Source organism: Mastigoproctus giganteus, chromosome 14 (assembly GCF_048544385.1).
Source record: "Mastigoproctus giganteus isolate SK-2022 chromosome 14, ASM4854438v1, whole genome shotgun sequence".
Classification (NCBI taxonomy): domain Eukaryota; kingdom Metazoa; phylum Arthropoda; class Arachnida; order Uropygi; family Thelyphonidae; genus Mastigoproctus; species Mastigoproctus giganteus.
In genome coordinates this window covers 68565378-68590826 of record NC_143588.1, presented here as the reverse complement: position 1 = coordinate 68590826, position 25449 = coordinate 68565378, and the positions used below count along the sequence as shown (strand labels likewise).

Below are 25449 nucleotides of genomic sequence, written 5' to 3'. Positions count from 1 at the left end.
AAAAGTTATGGAGGACAAATGAAAGATAGTGCAATGAACTTGAAACTTCATTAGGCATCATACAATTTTGTATTAAGGCCTCAAAATGAGCCAGATGGCTACCCAGAAATAATCATTTTAACATGCACAAAAGCAATGCTCACAACCTGCTACAATGAATGGCACTTGATTCCCTACTTTTGTCGCCACAGAAGACACATGGATCCCACTATTCAATTTGGAGACCAAGCACTAGTCTGCCTGACAGAAGTATATTGATTCACCACTAATGAAGAAATTTTGTATTGTTGCAAGTGCAGAGAAAATGATGATTGTATGCCAGGAAATTAATGGGATACTGAACCTAAAAATACCCTCTTACTCATAAAAATGGGTAAAAAACATTATGCATAAAACAGGTAATGAAAAGAGTCAGAAAATTCAGAATTTTTTGCCATTCATATGGATAATAGAATAATGTGGATAGCACAACGTGCAAAGTTATTGCACATTGTCATTCCTTCCTAAGATTATTATACACCAAAGCTTGTACCAACCAGAAGTATAAATTCAAAAATTCATTCTTAAAAAGGATAATGATATATACAGGGTGTCTCAAAAATATTGGTACAAACGTTTAGGGGAGGTAGGTAACATCTAAAGAAATGTGAATCGCACAGGAACCCATAACCGGAAACATCACCGTAAGTGGGTAGACGGCACTGTTCAACAGTTCATGAGAGGGAAAATTTCTGGTGTTTACTCATTCAAGCAGTAGTCGCCGCACGAAGAGCATGCATCGATATACGAACTGTGAGCTGGCAGACATGAACCTAGTGTATGGATTAGCAGAGGGCAATGAACAAGCCGCTCAACGAATTTATGGAGAACGCTTCCCAGACAGATATGTACCCGACCATTGTTTGTTTGCAGGTGTGCATCAAGATTTATGCGATTATGGGTCATTTAGAGGTAACAGGAGTAGTGCGGGCAGACCACGTTTGACGCGAACTCCCGCCATGGAAGAAAATGTGTTGAATGCAGTCCAGAATAATCCTACTACGAGCACATGTGCCGTTGCCTTCGCCTTAGGAGTGTCTCGTTGCAGTGTACAGCATGTCTGGAACGACGATTCCTTACACCCCTTTCATCTCCAGAGGGTTCAGTTACTGCTCCCCAAGATCATCCTGCACGTGTGGCTTTTGTGCAGTGGTTTCTCCAAGAAAGTGTTCAAGACTTGAATTTTCCAGCCTATGCTCACAGATGAGGCTTATTTCACTCGGGAAGGCTTATTCAATCAGCACAATGCTCACAAAAACCCACACGGTGTGCGCCCCCATGTGGCACAACATCGCTTCGCAATAAATGTGTGGGCGGGTATGGTCGGTGACTGCTTAGTCGGCCCACACCCGTTACCATCCCGCATGAACTCCGCTAAATATGAGACGCAACATTTAGTTTCAACATGATGGGCCGCCTACCCATTATGGAAGGTGTGTTCGTGACCATTTGAACAGGCATTTTGGGCGTTGATGGATTGGCCACGGTAGACCCGTTGCCTGGCCCCCACGCTCACCTGATTTATCGAGCCTTGATTTCTTTTTGTGGGGGGGGGGCTAAAATCTATCGTGTATGAATCGCCTGTGGAGAAGGAAATGGCGAGACTCGTCTGCACTGCTGCTACTGTCAAAGAAACTTCAGGTGTGTTCGACCGTGTCCGCCAATCCATGCTGCGTCGGTGTCACGCATGCATTGCGTCTCATGGTGGAACCTTCGAGCATCTGTTGTAACATCATGAAATGCATCCATCTCGTACTCCATTGTTAATATTATGTCAAATAAATGTTTGCCACTAATTACTGTCTTGTGTCATTTCTGCTACTACTTTCCCGTGATGTTTTCAGTTATGGGTTCCTATGCAATTCACATTTCTTTAGATGTTACCTACCTCCCCTATATATAAAATCGTTATAAATATATAAAATATATAAAATCTCCCCTATATATAAAATCGTTATAAAATACTTACGTATTTTATAACGATTAAAATACGTAATAAAAAATATAATATATTTTTATTATAATATAATAAATAATAAAAATAAATATTTTTTATTATATTATAATAAAGTATTTTTAGTATTTTTTAATACTAAAAAAGTATTTTTTACGAATAAAATACGTATTTTATTCGTAAAAAAATTATTATTTTAAATAAAATAGTCGTAATAAAATAGTGCTAATGCTTTTGCTTCTATCGTAAGTAAACTTGTTTTTTGTTTGATTTTCTATCCAAACAGATGACAGCCGTTCCATCCCTTCCAATTCTTGTGTCTTAATCTAATGGATTTTAATTACACTTTGAGTTGTTCCCGCTATGAAAGTTGTTTTTATTTTCTCCGCATTCTTTGTAATTCTCGGCGTTGCCTCATTTAGGTCTGCAGCACGTGCAATATCACACAGTCTTTCATTTCGCTCAAAGCGTTTCACAATTTCATATTTTTTTCTCTATCGACAGAGGCGGACTGGCCGTAGGCCTTACCCGGGATATCCCGGTGGGCCGGAGGCCGGTGTGATTTTGGCCATAAACCGTCGTATGAGGCCACTATAAATTTTCCCGGGTAAGAATTTTTGACCCAGTCCGCCTTTGTTTATCGATATTGCTTTTTTTTTTTCTCTCTGAATCTGCAGTGTCTTCACCAGGACGCTTCCTTTTCACACCTTTTAAGTATTTTACTAATTTTTAGGGAATAAAGCACAATTACAAAATGAGGAGGCACGCTTGATACACATAAACAAAGCTGCGCGCGTGTAGCAACTGAATAAACAACACCGTAAAGGCCGAGATACACTATTAACACCCCACATTTTACTAAAGCACATTTCTGGGGGTTACTACCATAAAACAATAAAAATAATTTCCAGTTTTGTTTCTGCTAGTGGAATCTGTTATAAACTGGTAGTAAACTCCATCTAATTGCATTTGCGATTATATCGATAGCTGGAATTGTGTTGGCTTTTACGCTATTATGGTGAAATGTGTTTCCCATTCACTGATATAAAACACATAAATACATTTTCAGAATCTTCTTCATTCCTATCATGTTGCGTTCGGTTGGGGTGATTCCGCGTTCGACTGCCATTTCTTGTAAACACAAAGGCGAATCATGCATAAGCGAATTCGGTTCGTGTTATATAAGATATTGTTCCCCTATTTATAAATCGTGTATGATCGAATTCGTGTAATGTAAACACGTGTTATACGAGGACCGACTGTATAATATTTTAAACATTCAGGGAAATAACTATTTAAATGTCCAGAACAAAAATGAAAGGTTTGGATGGGCCCTATTTGCTGAAAAAATCATTTCAGTAAAATCACAATTCATTCCTTGAAAAAAAAAAAAAAAAATCAAAATTGGAATTAGAATTTATGTAATTATTCTTAACAATAAATACCCTGCTTTGCTGTGTTGTGCTTAATCAAATTTTTACAACTACAACAGACAATATAAACTCACAACATTTATCTATATAACAGCAACAACATAAAAAAAAATTATCCATCAAATAGTATAATTAAAAAAAAAAAGTCAATCATTCTTGATGACTTAATATATATTATATGGAGTGTGTGTGTGTGTATATATATATACAGTGGTGTGATTTTAGTAAACCTTATGGCAACATAATTTTTGTTCATTAAAAAAAAAAAAAAAATTCCTATTACAGATTGTGCTTTATCAGGATAAAATGGTTAGCTCACAAAAAACTAATTGCTAAAATGTGTTCATTACGGTGCCCAACTCCACATATATAAAAAAAGGAAAATGAAGATACAGCTCACAAGTTGTGCTTGAGTTTCACTTGCAACATCTATTTCTGAAATACTAATAGACTGTAAAAGTACTGTACACAAATTTACATATTTACTCAAGTTTTATTCTTTTATTAGGTTCAAATCCACTACTATCCCTATCTCTTTTAAATCCATCACCACCACCAAATTCTCTGCCGCCTCTTCCTCCCCTTCCAAATCCACCTCTTCCACCCCTGTCACTTCCTCTGAATCCACCCCTGTCACCTCCTCTGAACCCACCTCTGTCACCTCCTCTGAATCCACCTCTTCCACCTCTGTCACCTCCCCTGAATCCACCTCTTCCTCCTCTGTCACCTCCTCTGAATCCACCTCTTCCGCCTCGATCACCTCCACCGAATCCACCTCTTCCACCTCCAAAGCCACCCCTTCCACCTCTGCCTCCTCTTCCAAATCCACCTCTGTCCCCTCCTCTTCCTCTGCCTAGAAAAAAAGTTTTGTTATTTTTATTGTTACACTAGTCTATTATTGTAAGCATGTTTAATCATTAAAATTTCAAAGTAAAAACCCACTATATCTCATATACAATAAAAATTTGTTCATCTTAACTTCTGTTTAGCTAGTGAAGGTCCAGTAAAACAGACCCTTCTGTTACATGTGACAAGCTGTGCTACACTGCAGTGTCAATCTTATTGTGAGTTGCCATTCAATTCACTTAACTTTTCTTCATGTAACAAAGCATGGTTATTTTATGTCACGTTTCTATTACAGTCCTTTATTAGGTATGTAAGATTTGGGTCAGTTACCTTATGTTATGAAATGATAGCATAAAATATCACTATGCAGTGTGACAGCTTGCAATTAAAACATGCAACCAATAAAATTCATGACAAGTGATGAAGAATGATAGCTCTTCAATCAACAAGACTGATGAATACGATGACATTCTCAACAGACTGTTTCCAACAGCATTAAAATCTGTCTTACTGTACCTGTGTCAGTTTTACATTAGATTATCTAGCATTAAATGCTTACATAATCTGAAAAAAATATATAAAATTAACAGTTCAAAGCTGATAATTGCAAAATTCCAAAATCAACATACCTACATTCTGAAAGAGAGTTATGAATTTCATAAATTTATTTCAAATAACTATTACTTCTAACAGCAATGCTGGTAGTTGGAGCAAATTAAAAAAAAATATATATATACATATTTTTTACAATGTGATGATTAAACTACATATACAGAAAAGGAAATAATATGAAAGAGAAACTGTATGGGAAATTACAAAACAAGTTGCTATACAGACTCAAGCAAAGTAACAGTGGCCAACATAGCAGAATATATAGTATAAAACAAAAAATAAAGGAGGTGGAACCAAAGACTGCAAAATGGAGTTAACATAGTGGCCATGACAATAATAGTTTATATAGATAATTCTGAATTATATACATAATTCTGAGACTGTGAAATATCAAAAATTACAACAGATACCTACTCTTAAAATGCACAGGAAGCCATAGAATACAACCAAAATCTAATAATATAAATTAGAAAAAATTAAACAAATTAGCAAGTTAAAATGCCTAATAAGAAAATGTTGAAATAAAAGAATATGATTGGCAACAATGATACAGAGATTACAAGGAATTGAAATACACTGAGGTCTAAACAGTGAAATATACCTATAAATCCAATAGTTAAAAAATAAAATATGAAGTAGTATGTCAACTATAGATCTGTTCTCTTCAAAAAGCTGCCATATCCATAACTGACAAATGCAGTATTTTAAATACCAGACAGCTAAGTGATTAAGCTACTTTTATGAATGGTAGCAGCCTTAATGCCACAGAAACATCACATACAGAAATTACACATATTAACAACCAAACAAGGAACATACTGCAACAGAACACAGAGAATATGAAATAGCATTTTAAGTTAACTGTGATGTGATACAGAATGACCTGGCTGCACTATCTGTTAGTACATGTAAATACTTGTGTGATGGTGTGAATAAACATCCATGGCTGCATTCATTTTCATATATGCTACTTTTTGTATAAAACAGTTCTGTAACCAGTGAGCACTGGACCCATATTGACATAACATTTTTCATTCAAAATGACATCACCTCTTGAATTTATGGCAAAATCGTTGGAAACCCTATAACTTATAATTAATTTTACATTGAAAATTAATTGGGTACTGAATATAAATCAATTACACTTTAGTGAGCTGAGTAAATAAATTGACTCTGTACTTAATGACTTAAAACCTTGTTCTATTTTGATGATGACATTTCAAACCCAAACTTGGGAGTTCATTCTCAAGTCATAAGAGAGGTGATCAAAAAGTTCTGAGAACAGACATAAAATATAGATAAATTTAATTTTCATTTAATTAATTAATTTTAATTTAATTTTTTATACTGGTAAGTGGAAGAAGAGTGAGTATCCAGCAAATTGGGCATCATTCTGTAAATCAAATATGTATAATCAACATAATAAAAATTTTTAACCAAAGAAGGCAAAAATGACAACTCCCCTGTACTTCCCCTTGGCAAAATTGTTAAGGATGATTAGAAAGTGGAGGAGCTTCCAGAATCAAACCTTGAGAGACCCCACTTTCCATACTTGTCCATCCTGAGGAAGTCCCACTTAAGAGACTCTTCTATTTTTTAGCCAGCCCAGCCCAACCCAACCCAACAAACGATCATATCAGTAATCCCAATTTGCTCCAGTTTATCAAAATAGCCTTTTTGGTAAACTATATCAAAAGCCTTACTAAGTCAAGATAAATAATGTCAAAGTTGTTTCTCATATCCAATTGCTTTATGACTTCATCATAATAAACTATACAGGCTGCTCATTTAATTTTAAGAACAGCTGTGCCACCATGTATACTGAATAAGCTGAAGCAGTTACAAGTTCTGACATATTGTCTGGTAGTTGCAAAGTGGCCTTATATTAAGCACCATAAGTGTGAGCCATTTTGAAGATTGCATAATGGAAGATTTTGTAGAAAGGATTACTTTTTATTATACACTGTTGTGTTCAAGTGCTACAGAGACTATAAGAGAAATTTCAGAAAATGCAGGAATCTGAAGAAAACTAATTTTAAAATGGCACAAGTGCATTAAAGTTAAAAAATGCGTGGCTGATGACTCACAGCCTGGACAGCCAAGGACTTTCACTATTCAGGATAGTCATGAAAAGCAGAACAGTTTATGTAGTTTAAGGATGTTAACTACAGCAACTGTAGTTCATATGCTTAAACTTTAAGTAAAAATTTAAATTGCTACAAGTGGTGAAGTCACAAACATCCTCATAAATTTTATAACAATATCATAATTCTTTCATAAGTTATAAAATAAAATTTAAAAGTGGGAGGGGGAAGAATCTTCCCCAGCTTGCTTTACCCACCAACTGCCCAACTCTGCAAAACATTTTGAAATTTTTTGAATACTATTTTGAATTTTTTTTTTTTTTTTTTTACGAAAACCCCAAACGGGATGTATTAGAACCTATAGTACTTAGTACTGTGCTCGAGTTGGAGGTTGAGAAGATGAAGGAAGATATTTGTTGACATTAGAGACGAACTTCTGTAGACTGTAATTTTCAGGAAATACATACGAAGGAAGGTTGTTCCAGAAAATGTCAGTTGAATGAATAAACAAGGAAGATGAAAAGTTGGTTCTGTGAGTTTGAAGTTGGACAGTAAATGGATGTTGGCTGGTGGCGGCACGTGTTCGACTGTTTTGAAAGAGAGAGCGGGAATTATAGAAGCCAATTCAGAAGAACAGTGCCCGTGGAAGTATCTGTAGAAAAGGCATGCAGCAGAAACTGTACATCTATGAGACAGCGAGTCGAGAGACATTGTTACAGAGGAGTCATTAATTAACATAACTGCCCTCTTCTGAATGGAACCTAGAAGCCTGAGAGAGGTTTTGGGGACACCGCACCAGATGAGGGAACAATATTCCATGGTAAGACAGATTTGCGATTTGTGCAGAGTAAACAGCTGTTTGGAAGAAAAGTAATACCAAGAGCAAAAGAGAAAACCAAGTTTTTTAGATGCAGAGGAAGCAATATTTGTAATGTGCTTGTGCCAAGAGATATTAGAAGTCAGGGTAATCCCCAAAAGAGATATATAATTTTATCTAGAAATTGGAGTGTCACCAAAGTTAAGCATAGGAGCAGAAGAATCCTTTATGCGAGATATAAGACAAGACTGAGTTTTAGAAGGATTGAAATCAACTAAGTTGTCTTTGCCCCACTGGAGATCAGCATTTAATGAATTGGTAGCGGATATATGAGAAGATGAAGCTGATTGAGCAGGGCAAAGTTTCTCAAAATGGAAAGTGGAATGCAATGTGCTATCATCGGAAAACTATGGATAGGATTTCCAGTCAATGTAAGAAGGTCATTAATATACAAGAGGAAAAGAGTGGGGGATAGAACTGAACCTTGGTGGATACTAGCATTAGTTTAAAAGTTAGAAGACACAGAGCCATCTACCATCACCCTCAGTGAGTGATCAGAGGGAAAACTGGATAACCAATTGCAAAAAACAGTTGGCAAACCATAAGATGGAAGCTTGTTTAGAAGACCTTTATGCCAAACATGATCGAAAGCCTTTGAGATGTCAAGAGCAACTGCTTGTGTTTCACCAAACTTTTCCATTGAATTTGTCCATAAATGAGTAACATAAGCCAGAATATCACCAGTGGATCGACACTGACGGAATCCATACTGGTGATCATTGATCAGAAGGAAGATTTCTTGGTAGTTTAAGAGTTTGCGGTTATTTGATTTCTCCATTACTTTAGAAAGAGTAGAAGTAGTTGCAATGGGACGATAGTTGGATGGGAGGGATTTGTCACCCTCTTTAGGTCACCTTTTTAGGAACTGGCTGGATATGAGCAAATTTCCAAGCAGAAGGAAAAACACCTTTGGAATAAAAAAGTGAAAAAAGGTGGCAAAGAACAGGAGTAAGTTCAGGAGCACAGGTTTTGAGAACAAGTGGAGAAATACCATCAGGACCTGGAGCCTTTTTAGCATCAAGATTCGTCAAAATCCTTCTGATATCCTTTTGATGGAAGACCACAGGGATGGGCAAAAGTTGCGGCCAATAGCTTTGGCAAGAGACCAGAATACTCGGCTACCATTAGGCAAGAAACAAGTTTTATACTCTTAGCCTGTTCAAAATCTAGTTTGGACTGATTAATAACTGTTTTACAATTGTTGCGAGCTTTGGTGTGGGCAGAAAAGGAAACTGAAGATTTGGAAACAAGCCAATTACAATATGCAACGTTCTTCCCTTGAACAGCCTTAGCACATTTATTGGAAAACCAAGGTTTAGATAAGGGTCGAGATTTTAAAGTGGAGTGTGGAATAAAGGATTCTATTCATACAAGAATAATTTCACTGTCACGATCTGAGCAAACGTTGACATCAGAAGTTTTGAAACAGTATTCTGACCAAGGAAAAGAAATCTCGCAGGTCATCCCATTTTGCATTCTTGTAATGCTAAACAATACGAGGTTGGGAATAGCCATGAGATAAAGGCTCCATTGTAGAAGAGACAATCACCAAGTTGTGATCTGAGATGCCAAAGGACTACTCACTTCAATCGTGTACTTAGAAGGGTTGTTTGTGAGAAAAAGATCAAGCGTGTTGGCTGCATGGTTAGGATTGTCCGGTATTCTTGTAGGTAAATGAACAATCTGTGCAAGGTCATTAGTAATTGCAAAAGCCTCGGCATCTCAACCAGCTGGGCCGGTGTGACTAGAAAACGGAAGCCAGCTGGAGTTGTGAACTTTAATATCACCAAGGAAAATTACCTCACTGTTAGGAAAGTTGGATTGGAGAAAGTCAAGTTGTAAAGAGAGGAAGTCAAAGAACTCCAAGTGATTAGTGGAGTTGGGAGAACAGTAGAGACAACAGATGAATTTGACTCAATGAGGTAGAAAGATTTTAAGCCAGAGAAGGTCGAAAAGAGGAGATTCCAAATTACCAAGTCTCTGACAGGGAATATTGGAACGGACATATGCACAAGTACCACCTTTGAGGAGAAAGGAATCATACAGCAAATAATTTGGGCTACTGAGATGAGCAGTGGTTGAATCAACCGATAACTGAGATTCGGTCAGAAAAAGTACATGGGGTTTGGCAGACTGCAAGTGGAAATGGACATTGTTGAGACTAGAATTGAGACCACGTATATTTGTGAAATGAACTAGAAAGTGTTAACTTTCTAGTTCATTTCACAAATATATTACAGCAAATTTTGTATTAAGCAAGGAGTCAATAAAATAATAATTAAAAGATAAACACTGTATTTGTCTCCATAAGATATTCGGCATCTGTGACCTGTATTTTATGTTGGCCATAATTATACAATGCAACAGAGCTGCATACAGCTGACCGTACCCAAAGCTGATCATATTCTAACCTATGCAAGGATCAATGCAATTGAATGTTTGTCCCTGACATTTGGTGTCAATCATAGTGAAAGCCAACTGTACAGGAAACTGTTTTCTATTAAGAACAAAAGGTAAATCAGTCAGTGGGTAATTTAAATAAATTTAAGGAAGAACTAGACAAATTATTAGAGGGGATGGATAGGTGATGTGGGAAGTTTGTTTTTTCCTTCTTTTTTGGCTGATGCTGTATAAGCCTGCTGCCTTGCATCACTTGCTACTACTAATACTAAATTGTGGCTTTTCTTCATATATTATGCGTGGAAATGCAATGACGCTACCCTGATTTCTGCCAATTACGACCGACTAAACAGTGATATAGGTAAGAATTGCATTACAATTCCTGAATGGTTGTCAGCAATTAATAAGCTTATTGAACTATTATTAGCTTGTGTCACCAACACCACACTCATTTCTCAGTGTTAGTTACTGAACTAAGTTACTTACTGGAATTGAGAAATTATCAGAAAAAAAATTCTCAACCTTAAAACAACAAAATATCACAGTGACTTCCAAAGAATTCTTACCTCTGCCACCACCACCTCTGTTCTGTGCTCCAGGCAAAAACCTCTGTATAGGTAAAAGCTTTGCAGGATCAATAAAAATCTAAAATAAAAAATAAATTGGCTATTATCTTTTTCATACAATTCCTAAAAGTTTATTCTTAATTTTTATATACAAAGTGTCACAAAAACATCTTTATTATGATTATAAATAACAACAAAATACACGTTTCTAATACACATGTTGAAAGATCATGATGTATGCACAGGATGAAGTCATATGGAAGAAAACCCTAGACTGCATTTGTAATAAATAAAAATTTAATGGGAAATCACTTTTTTAAGATGCGTACCAAAAGAAACAGTAAACATCAATTCAGCTGACCAAAGTAGAATTAGCAAGAATTTTCCAGTTGCAGAAACAAAAACCTGAATGCTGTTTGTCAGCAACCAAAAACTCAAAAGAAATCAACTGCCAGTGTGGCAAGCACTGTATTAGGTAGCCAGCTCAGAATACAGGTATCAATATCAGTGAGCAATACCAGGTTTCCCAGTCAGTAAAACCAGAGTGGGGAACCTGGGGGGGGAAGGATGTAACGTGGCTGTTAACAACATAAATGAAGCACCATGGATCAAGAGAAATTTTAAGAAGACCTAGTTCATGAAGTTTCCTGCTCAAAACCAGCAATCCAGAGGAGCAACATATTCCAGGCTGTAGCATCTTATACTAGCACACTTTGGCAATTTGTTCCTCCCAATCACCTAACAAACTTCTGCAAGTCATGTAGGACTGCTGAGAGGAAGGCATCAGACAAAAATGGCAATGCTCCTTCTATATTCTGCCCCAGTTTCCAGTCCATAAGAGCTGACAAGTCAGTCAAAAACAACTCTCTTCTCTGGTCAACAAAGGACTATGCACATGTAATTCCTACAATTCTAGGAAGAAAGCAAACATAACTGTCTAGAACTTTTAAATTGTGGAGGGAGAGAGCCTCAAGAAGCCAGTGAAAACCTGACAACTGCACTGGGATGGTTGTTAACAATCAAATCGTGTCTACCTGGCATACGTATGGGGGGGGATTTATAATTTTGTCAATGATTACATCCATTTGTTCATTAAACTTCCTTGTTCATTACAAATGCAGTATATTGTTTTCCCCAATAAAACCCAAACTTGGCACCTGCATAAAGACATTCTTCAACCAGAATATATATATATATTCTGGTTGAAGAGTGTCTTTATGCAGGTGCCAAGAATAGTAAATATTTATTATAGCTGCTATTCACCTAGGCGTTGACTCCATTAGATGTCTGAAGAGGTCTGTAGGGTTTTGCAGCCACATTGCCCACACACCTTACATCTGTTCTAAAACATCCCATAGGAGTTCAACTGGAGCAAGGTCAAGTGAATCTGGAGGCTAATCAAGATGACTGATATCTTCACTATGTTCCATGAACCACTTGTGCAGTGTGGGCCTGATGACAAGGTGAATTATCGTTTTGGAAGAGGAAGATCCCATTTCTATCTAGGAAAAAAATGCAACACGGCAGAGTGCACATGATCTCCTAAGGGCTGCCAGCAAACCTCACTAGTGAAACGTTGGTCCATACACACCGGGTTCTAGTTGTCAGTAAAACATGCCCCATATTAAGCAACCACTGCCACCTACCTGGATAGTAGGCACCATACACAATGGGTCCATGCACTCATGTTGCTTGTGCCACACATGAAGGTGCCCGCCGGCATGTTTCACCAGGTATTTGAACTCATCTGACCAGCACACTCTTTTCCAGTCCTATAGTGTCCAACCAGCGTGTTGTTGACACAGCAGCATTCGTCAGATCAGCAGGTGTCTCTTGGGTTGTCTGCTGCTGTGGAACCTCATATGTCTGAGTTTGTGGCACACTGTCATTTCAGATTTTGTTCTTGCATTCCCCATATTGTATTGCAATATAAACTGTCACACATTGACCTGCCATTCAGCCAATACAACATGCTGAACCATTGCTCACCACGAACATCCACCTTACATAATCCTTTACAATTCTGCTGGCGGGAGGTGGAATGACTCATTTGACACCATTCTTTGTGCACCTTAACCACAGTGGGCTGTGAGAAACTGACAAGACATGCAGTTTCCGATATTGGAAGTACCCAATGCACAAGTTCCCACCAATCATGCGCTTTTGAAACTCCATATCTTTACTACGTCCCACAACAGCTACTTTATCATATTGACTTGCATGACCAGATGCAAATTACTACTGTTCTAACATACAAAGCTGTTCAGCTTTTTTTATACTGCGAGCCATACAGCATAGTCCATTATGGATGTGGTAGCCAGTGATCACTGAGGTGTGTGCAGGCACGTGCGCATATTTATATGTACACAGTTTTGTTTTGTTTTTTTATATTAAACATTGTCATTTCCTAAAGGGTGATAATTTTCTAGTATTCAAAACAGTAAAAATCTAACACAGCAGTCTACAATCTTTTTACACCCAAGGGTCATGTTGATAACACTAGTTTACAAATTTAAGTTCGTTCACTGGGTTTTGAATTTCAATAGGTCCTACTGCTGAAATATGTTGCTGTGATTTCAAATATGACCTAGATTTTTTTCTATTACATTCAGATACACCACAATTTAAGAAATAAAAAAAGTATTGTTTTATACGAAAGTATATAACTTTATTGTATTTAGTAATGACAAATTCATAGGATTACATTTTCATATATCAAAAAATACATAAACACTAACAAGTATTAATCAAAATTCTGAAACTTTCATTATTCAGACCTTTGTCTTTGTTTGAAAAGAATGTTTGTTTTTCTTTTATGTACAGTGCCAGGTTTCTCTCTTTTTAAACACCAGCAGTAGTCAGCCATCATGCTTGTATTCCACCTTCCCTGGTACCTCTGCTCCATTTCCTTTATGTCCTGATGGAATCTCCCCCCCCCCTCTTAACTCATCTGTGCAAGGTTTTCGGGGAAAAAATCAAGATGGGCATGCAAAAAGTGAATTTTGATGCTCATATTGCAATTGAAATTGCAAAGCTTTTCGAACATATTTTGAACAATTTTCTCATAATCCTGCTATTTATGATTTCCTAGAAAGTTTTCCATTATACTTTTAAAAGCAATCCAGGCTTCCTTTTCAATGTCAGTCATAGTAGTTTCAACCTGACCGTCTAAAGTCAATTTTCTAATTTAGGGACCAATGAAGATATCCTCAAGTTTTGCGTCAGATAAACAGGGAAATTAATGCAAAGGTACTCAAAGCAGCTGCCATCCTTATTCAATGCTTTAACAAATTGTTTCATTATGCCTAACTTGATATGCAATGGAGGTAAAAGTATTTTATCTGGCTTCACCAAATTTTCGTGCACAATATTTTTTGACCTCAATGTAAGATTGTGCCTCCCAGGCCATTGCTTCTTTGTCCAATGCAGTGCTTTAGCTCTGCTATCCCATTCACATAAAGCATGGCATTTTAGTGTACCCACCCTGTTGGCCCAACAACATACATAACATTTTAAAGTCTCCACATAGTTGCCATTCGTAATCTTGATATTTAATTTTCTCCAGAAGAAACTTTAGATTATCATAAGTTTCTTTTAAGTAGACTGAATGAGCAACTGGCACAGATGTGTACTTATCTCCATATACAAGAGAACACCTTTTAAACTAGTCTTAGAAGAGTCTATAAATAGTCTCCATTCACTAGGAACATATGATGGAGCTCCTAAGGCACTTATTAAACCAGCAATATCACTACAATACATGACAGGACCTTCTTATGAAAAATACTGTATAAACTCCCTTTCACGATTTCTGTACCAGGAAAATGATGTACCTGGAGCAAGTAAGTTCTTCACTTGAAGTCTGGATCCCAGAATTTCAGCAGCATACTTTGGAAGACCTAAGTCCCTTACTAAATCGTTCAGTTCGACTTGCGTGAATTGCTGTGGCATTAAAATATTTTCTGGTTGATAACATTCCTCTTCACTAACCTCTTTAGCTTCTGATTCGGTGGAAGAAGATGTGGACTCCAAAGTTTCTGGTGAAGGTTTTACAGGCAGATCAGGTCCACGCGAAACCGGTCTTATGGCTGACGGTAGATCTGCATATTTGATGTCCTTTTTATTTTTTGAACTGTAACCTTTAGCGTCACATACACAAAAGTAACATTCGGTATGGCTTACTGGCTTGTGCCACACCATAGGAATAGCAAATGGCAAGCACACCTTTTTTCCCTGACTCTATTTTCTAAGATGTTCGACACATGTATGGAATACTTTATGCGATGCCCACGATTTATCCTGATCGTCTAGTTTTATGTCAAAGTATGCATAATACGATTTTTTTACAAAATTGGTAATATTTCGCCTCTGCTTTACAGGAACAAAACAACCATATATGTAACAAAATATGTTGGGACTGTTTGTACACTTTCTGGTTGCCATACTAAAAGAAAACTAACACACAGTGAGAGCTCACGATGGTTTTTACAGGAGTACTGTGACCACATAAGGGATGTGCCACTTATATAGGCTCTTTGGTTGAGTGGACTGTACAAACAAGTGAATGCATGCTCAGACAAGTTTAACCCGTAACTACACACAAGAGTCTCCCAGACTCCACTTGGAAAATAAAATTCTGGGAATCACAGATGGGTCGAGGGACCATCTACCTTGCAGTGTGTGTAGTTACGGGTTAAACATGCACAATCTGTTGTATTTGAGGCAAATATTTGATACTGATTACAAATATAGGGGTATAAAACTTGTAAACCATTCCAGAAACTATAGTTATGTATTTGTGTATAATACCTAGGTAATATTTTATTAATGAATTGTGAAAAATCTTTATGTGATAAAAACAAACGAACTTCAGTTTAGTAATCAGTAAACATGCATAAATAACTGCCACATACTTTTACTCAAACCCCAGATACACTGTAAACCAGTGTAATTAGCAATTGTTGGTGAGCCAAAAGCTGCTTTCACAGAACTATAAATGTTTAGTGTGAGCAGCACAGCATTACTTCAATGAAATAAATAAAACAAAGAAAATGTAACCAATATATTCAATCAAAAACAAACAATATTAATTTTATATTTACTGTCAGTACTGAGGATTTTACTCACAATGCTTAATATTGTCTTGCAAGTCTCAATTTAGCTTTTCTGTTGGTTAATTTTGATGAGCAAGCTTTAGTTCACATCACAAAGTCAAAAGTAAAGTACACATCTTTTATTTGAAACCTTCAATGGTTTTGGTTTAAAAGGAAAAGTGGGATTTCTGAGAGAGAGATAGAGAGTGTGTGCTGTGTGTGTAGCAGATTCATTCCCCTGATCTGTTCCTGAGAGTACAGTCAAAAATCTACAGTGATCAACATGTGGTAAGTCCTGAGACTTCTCAAATATGATATGGTAATAGAGCCTGTCCTTTATTTTGAAGTTCCTGTTTTTACTAACATGGTTTACACCAAAGGGGGATATTTTTATCTTTAATAATTTAAAATATGGAAAATTAAAAAATTGGTTCAGAAACTTTAAAAATATACTTTTATTTCTTAACCTGTCAGTGTAAAATTCTGTAAAGTGGGTACTGGGGTAGAATGGAAAATTGACCATCACCATTCAAATCTGTTATATCAAGTGGGCAGAAGCCCACTGGATATAACAGATTTGAAAAGTAAGCCTTATTTACTGCAATATTTGCTTGATACCTTCAATCCACCTCCCTCTTGGTCTGCATTTAAGCTTATTTCCATTCAATTTTGCCCCAAATATTTCTTTATTTAATTTCTCATTTCCAATTTTTAGGAGACATGGAAAGGAATCACGTACTCACTTTGTCATTAATGCCCATCAGAGCTGTCAGACAATCAGAGCTGTTTCTGTGTTTGAACACTTCCAATTGCCTTGAATTTTTTGTCACAGTGCACATATGCATAAATTTTAACTAATTCAAGTAAACGATTCAATAAACCATTCAACACAATATGTTTGTTCCCTGCAATTGCTATTTTCACTTTGCACTAATTGGCACCACCTTAAATTAGCCAGAAAACTATTGTGGTTGCTGGCATCATATCTGCCAAACTATTTCTTTCTATCATATTAATTCAACAATTAGGCCGCATCAATATCATTCAGATCTTTTATGAACGGTTCTTTGAATGCTTTCATGCATAAGATTCTAACATGAGGTCAAATTAAAAAGTTCTAAGAGACAACATCTTTATAAGTGGTCCTCCTTCACAGAGTAGTTTACCCTAATGATATGCTGCTACCAGAAGCATCCTCCATGATAATATAGTGGTTTCGGCATTTGTCACTCATTTTGGGAAGTGTAGGTTTGATTCCCATTGACAACTGAAGGATTTCTAAAGTCCTCTTCAATCGAAAGCTTAGCTAGCCGATCTCAGGCTCTCAAATTTAGCCTGTAAACACACTTGTCTGGCATAATGCACAGCAGTGCATTATGGTCCAAGTCACTGATGCACCTAAAACCCAACCACTAACCAATCAACTACTGGAAGCATTGCTGAAGGTCAACTGTGAGCCAGTTGAGTTTCATTGTCACATTCTGCAGGATGATTGGAATGTTTCAAATATTTTCAGTTTCATTTTGAGTTTAGGGAAGAGGGAAAAAAATCACGTGGGGGCAAGAATATTTTTGAGGCCAAAAATTCTTGAATGGAGACTGAAGTGTGTGTGTGCACACACACACGTGCATGGAAGCAATGTCATGATGGATAAACATCTGCCATTTTCAAACAAATAGTTGGATTTTCTTCTAATTTTTTTTCCTTAACCGAATAAGATAAGCTTGTTTATCTCTTTAAGATAAGCTTGTTTTACCAGCTGACCATTCTGAACAATACCCTGAATGTCAAAAAAATAAGTGACATTATTTTTACATTTGATTGAACCTGTTGCATTTTTTTGGTAACCTGCCATTCTTGTCCAAAATTTTCAGCGATTTTGGCTGACACTTGGCACATGTCAAGGTTTTCAGCCAAAATCGCTTTCCACAATCTACAGGACATTCCCAGTTAACACAATTTCTCAGATGGTAAATCACTGACCAGAACAAATTTTTTCCCATCACTGCTTGAAGTTGAAGGTCGACCTAAATGTTAATCTGATTCACTGACATTTTTGAAACATTTCACCCATCGATAAACATCAGTAAACAAGTATCACCAAATGCAGTTCTTATCACTGAATGCTAAGAACTCCACTCTGATTTCTGTTCTTTGCACAAAATTTAGGATGCACACAAGTTCTGCTTCAAACACTTGTTTCTATATTAAGGCAATCTTTATTTCAAAAGGGAATTTTTATTTCAAAGAAAATATACATTAAATGTTTCAGTTTGTCTATATATCATAGGTGGTAGATGACTCACATCGACCAGTGCAATACCACCACTTTACTTATTGGAGGCTTGAAGTGGTGAAACCCGTGTTTAGTCTATAGAGCAAAGTTTCCGCCCCCCCCCCATACTTCTCTTTCAACCCATGCACGGTATTAAGTACTATAGGTTTTGATACCTTTCGTGTTTGGGGTTTCCATAAAAAAAAAAATAAATAAATATTTCTTCAGTGGTTATTATTTTTGTTGTTATTGTGCTTTCACAAATTACCATCTAAAGCTACAACTCAGTAGTTTGCAGTGGTGCAAAGAAATTTGTGAAACAGATGATGTATAGATCAGTATATTCTGTTCTCTGAAATAAAATTAAGATTCTCTTTTAATGCAGGAAGTGTTTTCATTTCTATTTACTTTAAAACTGAAGTAAATTAGATTTATTTCTAAATAATATTTGCAAAATATGATTTAGAAAGAAATAAACAAAAATCATATTTCTCCCCCCTCAGTAATTAAACTGATGGAGGAAAACTGCACAAAAACTAGCCACCATTAAAGTAGTGGAATAAACAGCTTTTGTTAATTATCAAAACACAAATGGTAAAATGCTGGAATAAATGTACTTACTTTTTGGTCCTTTACAAATGAGCTAGCTTTAATATCTTCTGACAATTTAACTGACACAAACTGTAATTTTGGTTAAGGTTTGTAGTCTTAATAAAACTTTTCCTAACCAAACACTGTAATCAAACAAATTAACTTTTACTTTACAAGTTATGTTAAATTAAGATAATGCTTGGTCAATTAAAAAAAAAAATCACTCAAACATCAAAACTGAATAAAAAAAATAATGAAACCAGTGTTTATCCTAATATACAAGGTTTGATCCCTAAGTAATGCCTTTTGAGTAAATAAAATTCCCTGTAACTGAGTTAGCACCATGAAGTTTTATATATTGCTAGTATAGATATTAAGACAAATATGCTAAAATAAAAGTTTCTGTCTATTACAGATCAGAAGTTATGAACAACAGCCAAACTGATGTCTGTTTCTGTCAATGGTTAGTGATAGAGTTCCTTTTCAAGTCAGGGGAAAACTCAGCTGTCTGGATTCATTAAAAATTGTGGAAAGTTACCATTAAGACACCATTGATGTAAGCAATGTCCACAGATGCATGCACATTTTAAAGGGAGAATCACTAACATTTGTGAGAAGCCAAAGAGCAGAAAACCAAAGTCTGTGTGCACTAAAGAAAACACTTAAGATTTTGAATGAAATAATTCAAAGAGACAGGACAATAGCCACATATGCAATGATGCAAACACTAGGCCATTCAAAGAGAAGTACTTTAGCTGTTTTAGACGCAATAGATTTATATGAAAATATGCTGCAAATGATATCCAAGCTTTTAGCAAGGGAAATGAAATTCTCCAAGAGGGAGATCTGTCAAAACCAGTCACAAGAGTGCAATAACTTTCAAGGAATATTTTTAAAAGACTTGATAACAGGTGATGAGACCTGACCTTCCATTATGACCATTATTCTAAATATCAGTCTATGTATATAAAGTGCTTAGCATCATAATACACAGCCATTTCTGAATAAACAGAAAATTTTTAAGGTGGCATCGTTTTAGGTTATATCTCATATTGTGAATACCTTCACAACGAGTTGCCATGATATTGCACTACTTCGAATAAGTAACGCTTCACCTAAGGAGAAGACTAGTGTTACTTATTCTCAGATAGGTACCACCACCCAGACAGCACTGTTTCAGGGCTATTTGTGTATGTAATGTGAATATCTACTCGAATATCCACTTGTCCCTATTAGACTTAGAAAAGCAAAAAAGGTAGAGGGAAAGTTATAGTAGGAGTGGAAGAGGAAAAGAAACAGTGTAGAAGAATGAAAGGGACAGTAACTCCTTCAACTCACACCACTCAAAAACTCATAAACTCCTCGAATAGGCAACGCTTCCCCAGTGGAGAAGGCTGTTGTTACCTATTCTTGGAAACTCCGGACATCATCAAGCTCCCCCTAACAGCACTGTTTCAGGGCTATTTGGCCCTTCGTCAGTGAGTGGGTAGGTACCCAAGTGATGCAATGATGGCAAAAACAGTTATGAAGTATAACTCCACAATATGAGAGATGCCTGATGGTGTATGATGTATTTAGACTAAGGCGCATTTAGGGCTAGAGCCTCAAGCTGCGAACAAATTTAGACTATGTATATAAAGTGCTTAGCATCATAATACACAGCCATTTCTGAATAAACAGAAAATTTTTAAGGTGGCATCGTTTTAGGTTATATCTCATATTGTGAATACCTTCACAACGAGTTGCCATGATATTGCACTACTTCGAATAAGTAACGCTTCACCTAAGGAGAAGACTAGTGTTACTTATTCTCAGATAGGTACCACCACCCAGACAGCACTGTTTCAGGGCTATTTGGCCCTTCGTCAGTGAGTGGGTAGGTACCCAAGTGATGCAATGATGGCAAAAACAGTTATGAAGTATAACTCCACAATATGAGAGAGATATAACCTAAAACGATGCCACCTTAAAAATTTTCTGTTTATTCAGAAATGGCTGTGTATTATGATGCTAAGCACTTTATATACATAGTCTAAATTTGTTCGCAGCTTGAGGCTCTAGCCCTAAATGCGCCTTAGTCTAAATACATCATACACCATCAGGCATCTCTCATATTGTGGAGTTATACTTCATAACTGTTTTTGCCATCATTGCATCACTTGGGTACCTACCCACTCACTGACGAAGGGCCAAATAGCCCTGAAACAGTGCTGTCTGGGTGGTGGTACCTATCTGAGAATAAGTAACACTAGTCTTCTCCTTAGGTGAAGCGTTACTTATTCAAAGTAGTGCAATATCATGGCAACTCGTTGTGAAGGTATTCACAATATGAGATATAACCTAAAACGATGCCACCTTAAAAATTTTCTGTTTATTCAGAAATGGCTGTGTATTATGATGCTAAGCACTTTATATACATAGTCTAAATTTGTTCGCAGCTTGAGGCTCTAGCCCTAAATGCGCCTTAGTCTAAATATCAGTCTATGAAATGAACATGTCTGTCATCTCCATCGTAGAAAAAACTTCAAATTGCCAGATCATTACAATAAATTATGGCCCCAATGTATTGGGACAGAGAAGGCCCAACTGTGGTTATTTTTTTTTGATTAAGGTTAGACTATAAATAAGGAAAAATATTGCCAAACACTTGACAAGCTTAATAGGTCTATAAAACAAAAAAGGGAAGGTTCTAAGAAGGCACCAAATTGAATTACACCATGACCATGCTAGGATACACACACAGTTCAATATGACTCAGATGAAAATTGCATAGGGTGGAGAGTTTTGCCTCATCCTGCATATAATCAAGATTTGACTCTGTCTGATTTTATTATTTATTAACAGTGATGTGTGACATTTGGATGCAGTGCACTTCGAAATTTGTAATATTCCGCAAATGTTTTTCACATGTTTACCTACTATTCAAATAAGCTTAAAATAATTGAATTAAATTTGCATTTTTTACTGTCTATTTTTAAGATATTTTCTATATAAAACTGTATAACCATTTTTATAATTCTAAATTACTCGGTCGAGCCTCTGTTTAACGAAGTCCTTTTATAGCGAGTTATTTTGAATTCCCCTTGGAAGTTACATTTAAAATACAGTAGTTTCTGTTGGGTGAAGAAAATTTCCACATAGTGAACGGATTAGGAGAGAATTAACTCGGTACGCACTGTTCACATTTCTGGCCTCCAGGCAATTAGTCCTGCTGCGCGAATTAAGAGAGCTAAAGCATTCTACAACTTAGTGGTACCTGGTAAAACCTATCCGACCACCTGTCCCACATACAGAGGAGTCGCACTAGTCAAGAGTGAGCAGATCAAGGTGCATTCCCAATGGGCTCTGGCCCACCTTCTACTGCAGTGGTGTCCAACTTTTTCCCATACAGTGGCCATATTCAAAAAAATTCAAAGTTAGATTTCTTTAGCATGTTATATTTTCCATATCTTGTTGCACGTAAAAGCAAAATTGAAAATATTCAAAACTTTTATTAAGTACAATACACAATTACATTTACTGAACAAAACATTTAATGAGAAAATTTTTTTGATAATTAACAAAATTTAAAATGCTGTTTTAGTTCAATTTCCTCGTAGACTGGACACCTCTGTGAATCAACCGTAAGCGCCCTGTTCGAGAATTAGAAAAGTGATTTACTTTTACCCCGACAAATAATTATCTGCTGTTTCGTGGAAGTGCGTTATCCACATTTTTCCTCATCTCCGTTTACATGGTCACAGTACCTGAACATCCAAACGACGCCGACATTTTGGACAGTTTCAAAAAAACAAGAAAAGAAAACGAGGACAACAAAGGTATTAATCCTTCTAAACATGAATTGTTGGCATTTGGTGAAAGTGAAGTTAGAAAATTGTCAATTAGGTTACAGTTAAATGAAAGAGATGCAATTCGTGGATACCCAATTGATAAGAAGGTTTCAGAAGAATTGAAGCATTTGTTGAACGCTCTGAGTACGATACCAATTTCATCGAGTGAATGTGAACGAGGATTTTCATAAATGAATCTGATCGCCAGTCCAACCAGCACTTCATTGATGACAAAAACAGTTTCTTAAAATTGTAGGCCCACCACTGACCCGCTTTGATCCAGCAAAATACGTTGATTCATGACTGCTTCGGAAACGTCATTCAGCAACCGAACAAAAAGAGGAAGAAAAGAAGTCGGCAACCCGCAGCTCTTTATCTTTACAGCTCACACAAAGCACAATTTTAAATGGAGTTAGAGGACTTAAATATCAAGGACATGTGGAGTACAAGACCTTGATATTTCTTTCTCGTAATTTGCTTAACTGAAGCTTTGTTATTTGTTTGTTATTTGATTTTTAGGAGCATTAGCAACTAAGGCCATATTGCTCCGGGATATGCGGTGGTCATTCCCTGACCTTTCCGCATCCTCCGTATTTGGTGGTGACGGGCTCGAACCCCGGTCTAATCAAGAAGCGTGTACTACGCACTGCTGCTCCTTCCCACCTGGCTACGGAGGCGCCTTAACTGAGGCAAACTTACTTTTAAAGGACACTGCTGCCAATTCATCTGCAGAACGTTTCTCGCCTTGAATGTCTAGTTCAGGTATACCATGTCTCAGTTTAAAGTTATTCAGCTAACCTGTGCTTGCCTTAAAATCTTCATTACCTCTTAATTTTCAATTAAAATCCAATGCTTTTTCATACAACATTGGGCCAGATACTGGTTCACCTAAACTTCGCTTCAGAAGAAAAAAATAAAATAAAAAATAATAATAATAAATAAAGTGAATTCCCTACAGCGGCATTTTTGGGTTTCAACATTGTCTTTTTCCTACTAGATCCTCCTTCACTATCCATAATCAACACAAATTCTGTTACAACATTGAAATTTTTCTTGATGTTGTAAATTTTTTAAGTCCCCACACTAAACTCTTTGGAGAGATTTCCTAAATTTTCACCATTTCTAATTCTATCAACAATTTCCATTTTTTGTTGCAATGTTAAAATTGCGCGTTTTCTTTTCGTTCACATTTTATCATAAAAAAACTGAGAAAAATAATAAATAGTACAGTTTCGGGCGGATACTATTCTCACCAAATCTGGAGCTAAACTAATTCAAAATTCACTCATGGTTTCTGAGAAAACCCAGGTCCCTGTGATATTTTTCTAAAGCACATTTCTGAAGGTCACATAGAATTCTAAAAGTCACAACCGTAAAACAATTGGCAGTTTTTGGTTTATTAGGCTTTTTGTTAGTACAATCTGATCTTTCGCTTATTATAATCAAAATTCAATTTGCAAACGTGATCACTATAACCGGCGCTTACTGCACTACCATTAATATAAAAAAAAAAGAAGACAAAGATCAGCCTTTCAAATTATTCTGGATAACTGATGTTCTACTGTAGTTTAAAGAATACGTTTATTCACAAGTGTTTTACATTTTCTTTTACTCTTTAGAATTCCAAAGTATAATACCTCATACAAGTAAATGTAAATTCTACTACTAAATACAAACTTGAAAACAAATGTTTTTTTTTAATAATGGTTATACACATATAACATATGAAACTGAAAGGATACATAGTCTTTAAAAGGTCCAAATATTTCATCTATTTTTCCTATTTGTTGTTTGTTTTCTAGAAATATTGGTGCATTGAAGTACGGAACTTTTTCAGCCACAGCTTTACACACTAAATCATCTTCACAAGGGTGAAGAAAGTGGCCAAGTTCTGCAACAAAGCAACTGATATAAAGACAAATAAATTATACCTCCCACCAGGATGCTCAACATTAGTCACAACCTGTGTATTTATGTTAATCAAGTTAGGGATTGTTAATTGTCATAAAAAAAAAAAAAACTAATTTTTTTCTTTTTCATTAAGCAATAAATATGCAGCCAACCTAAAAATTTAAACCTGCCTTTAAATTTTGAAGATGAAACTAAACAAATCAAAATGATATAAATAATCACAAATTAAACTAAATAATCAAAATCATAACAATAACAAATAAAAATACACAAATAAATTTAAACGAATATAAGAAAACCTTATTAATTCTATGCCAGATAAATTAATATATCTGATAATCTGAAGTTGTTTCAATTTCCCCCATGTCAGCGAATTTTGTATGCTTTCATTTGGTTATTTTGAAATATGATTATTTTTAATTTGAAACAAATTGTGGTGTAACAACTATTTAGTATCAATAAATCAAATGGTATTCAAATATTTAATTCATTCATATCAATTAATTCAAATCATCTAGTGATCATCCCCCATGTGGAGTTTCCTTCCCATTTGCTCCAATCAATTAGATGCAAATTGCAATCACCCATAATAAGACATTCACACTTACTTGCTCATTCCATTTGCATGTAGAGGCTCTCATCATAATCTTCACAATCACCTGGTCTGTAGATTGCTTCCAACTATTTCACACCATACAGATTCTATAAATAGCATGCGAAACGCCTGAATCTGGGAAAGCTTTCGTCGTGCTCGGGCTACTTTTGATAAGAAGCATGACCCCCACCGCCCCTTCTATCTTCCCTGTCCTTCCTAAATACATTATACATACCACACTGAAACTCATCATCCCTTATCTCCAGGCGGCACCACGTTTCTGTAAGCCCTATTATGTCAGCGTTGCTTGTCCTAACCAGCAGTTTGAATTCACTCATTTTAT

General features: G+C 36.1%; 1 protein-coding gene across 1 annotated transcript in view; it reads right to left on the bottom strand.

The window, feature by feature from the left end:
* Nucleotides 1-3794: 3794 nt before the first annotated feature.
* The window catches only part of LOC150075204 (uncharacterized), a 31490-nt gene continuing 9835 nt past the window's right edge, over nucleotides 3795-25449 (bottom strand). The window contains exons 3-6 of the mRNA XM_090388817.1: nucleotides 24343-24491; nucleotides 18801-18860; nucleotides 10812-10890; nucleotides 3795-4279 (exon numbers count right to left, since the gene is read on the bottom strand). Coding sequence (XP_090244943.1) covers nucleotides 3909-4279; nucleotides 10812-10890; nucleotides 18801-18860; nucleotides 24343-24491 — 659 coding nt within the window. The 3' untranslated portion in view covers nucleotides 3795-3908. The remainder of the gene's footprint in view (nucleotides 4280-10811; nucleotides 10891-18800; nucleotides 18861-24342; nucleotides 24492-25449) is intronic.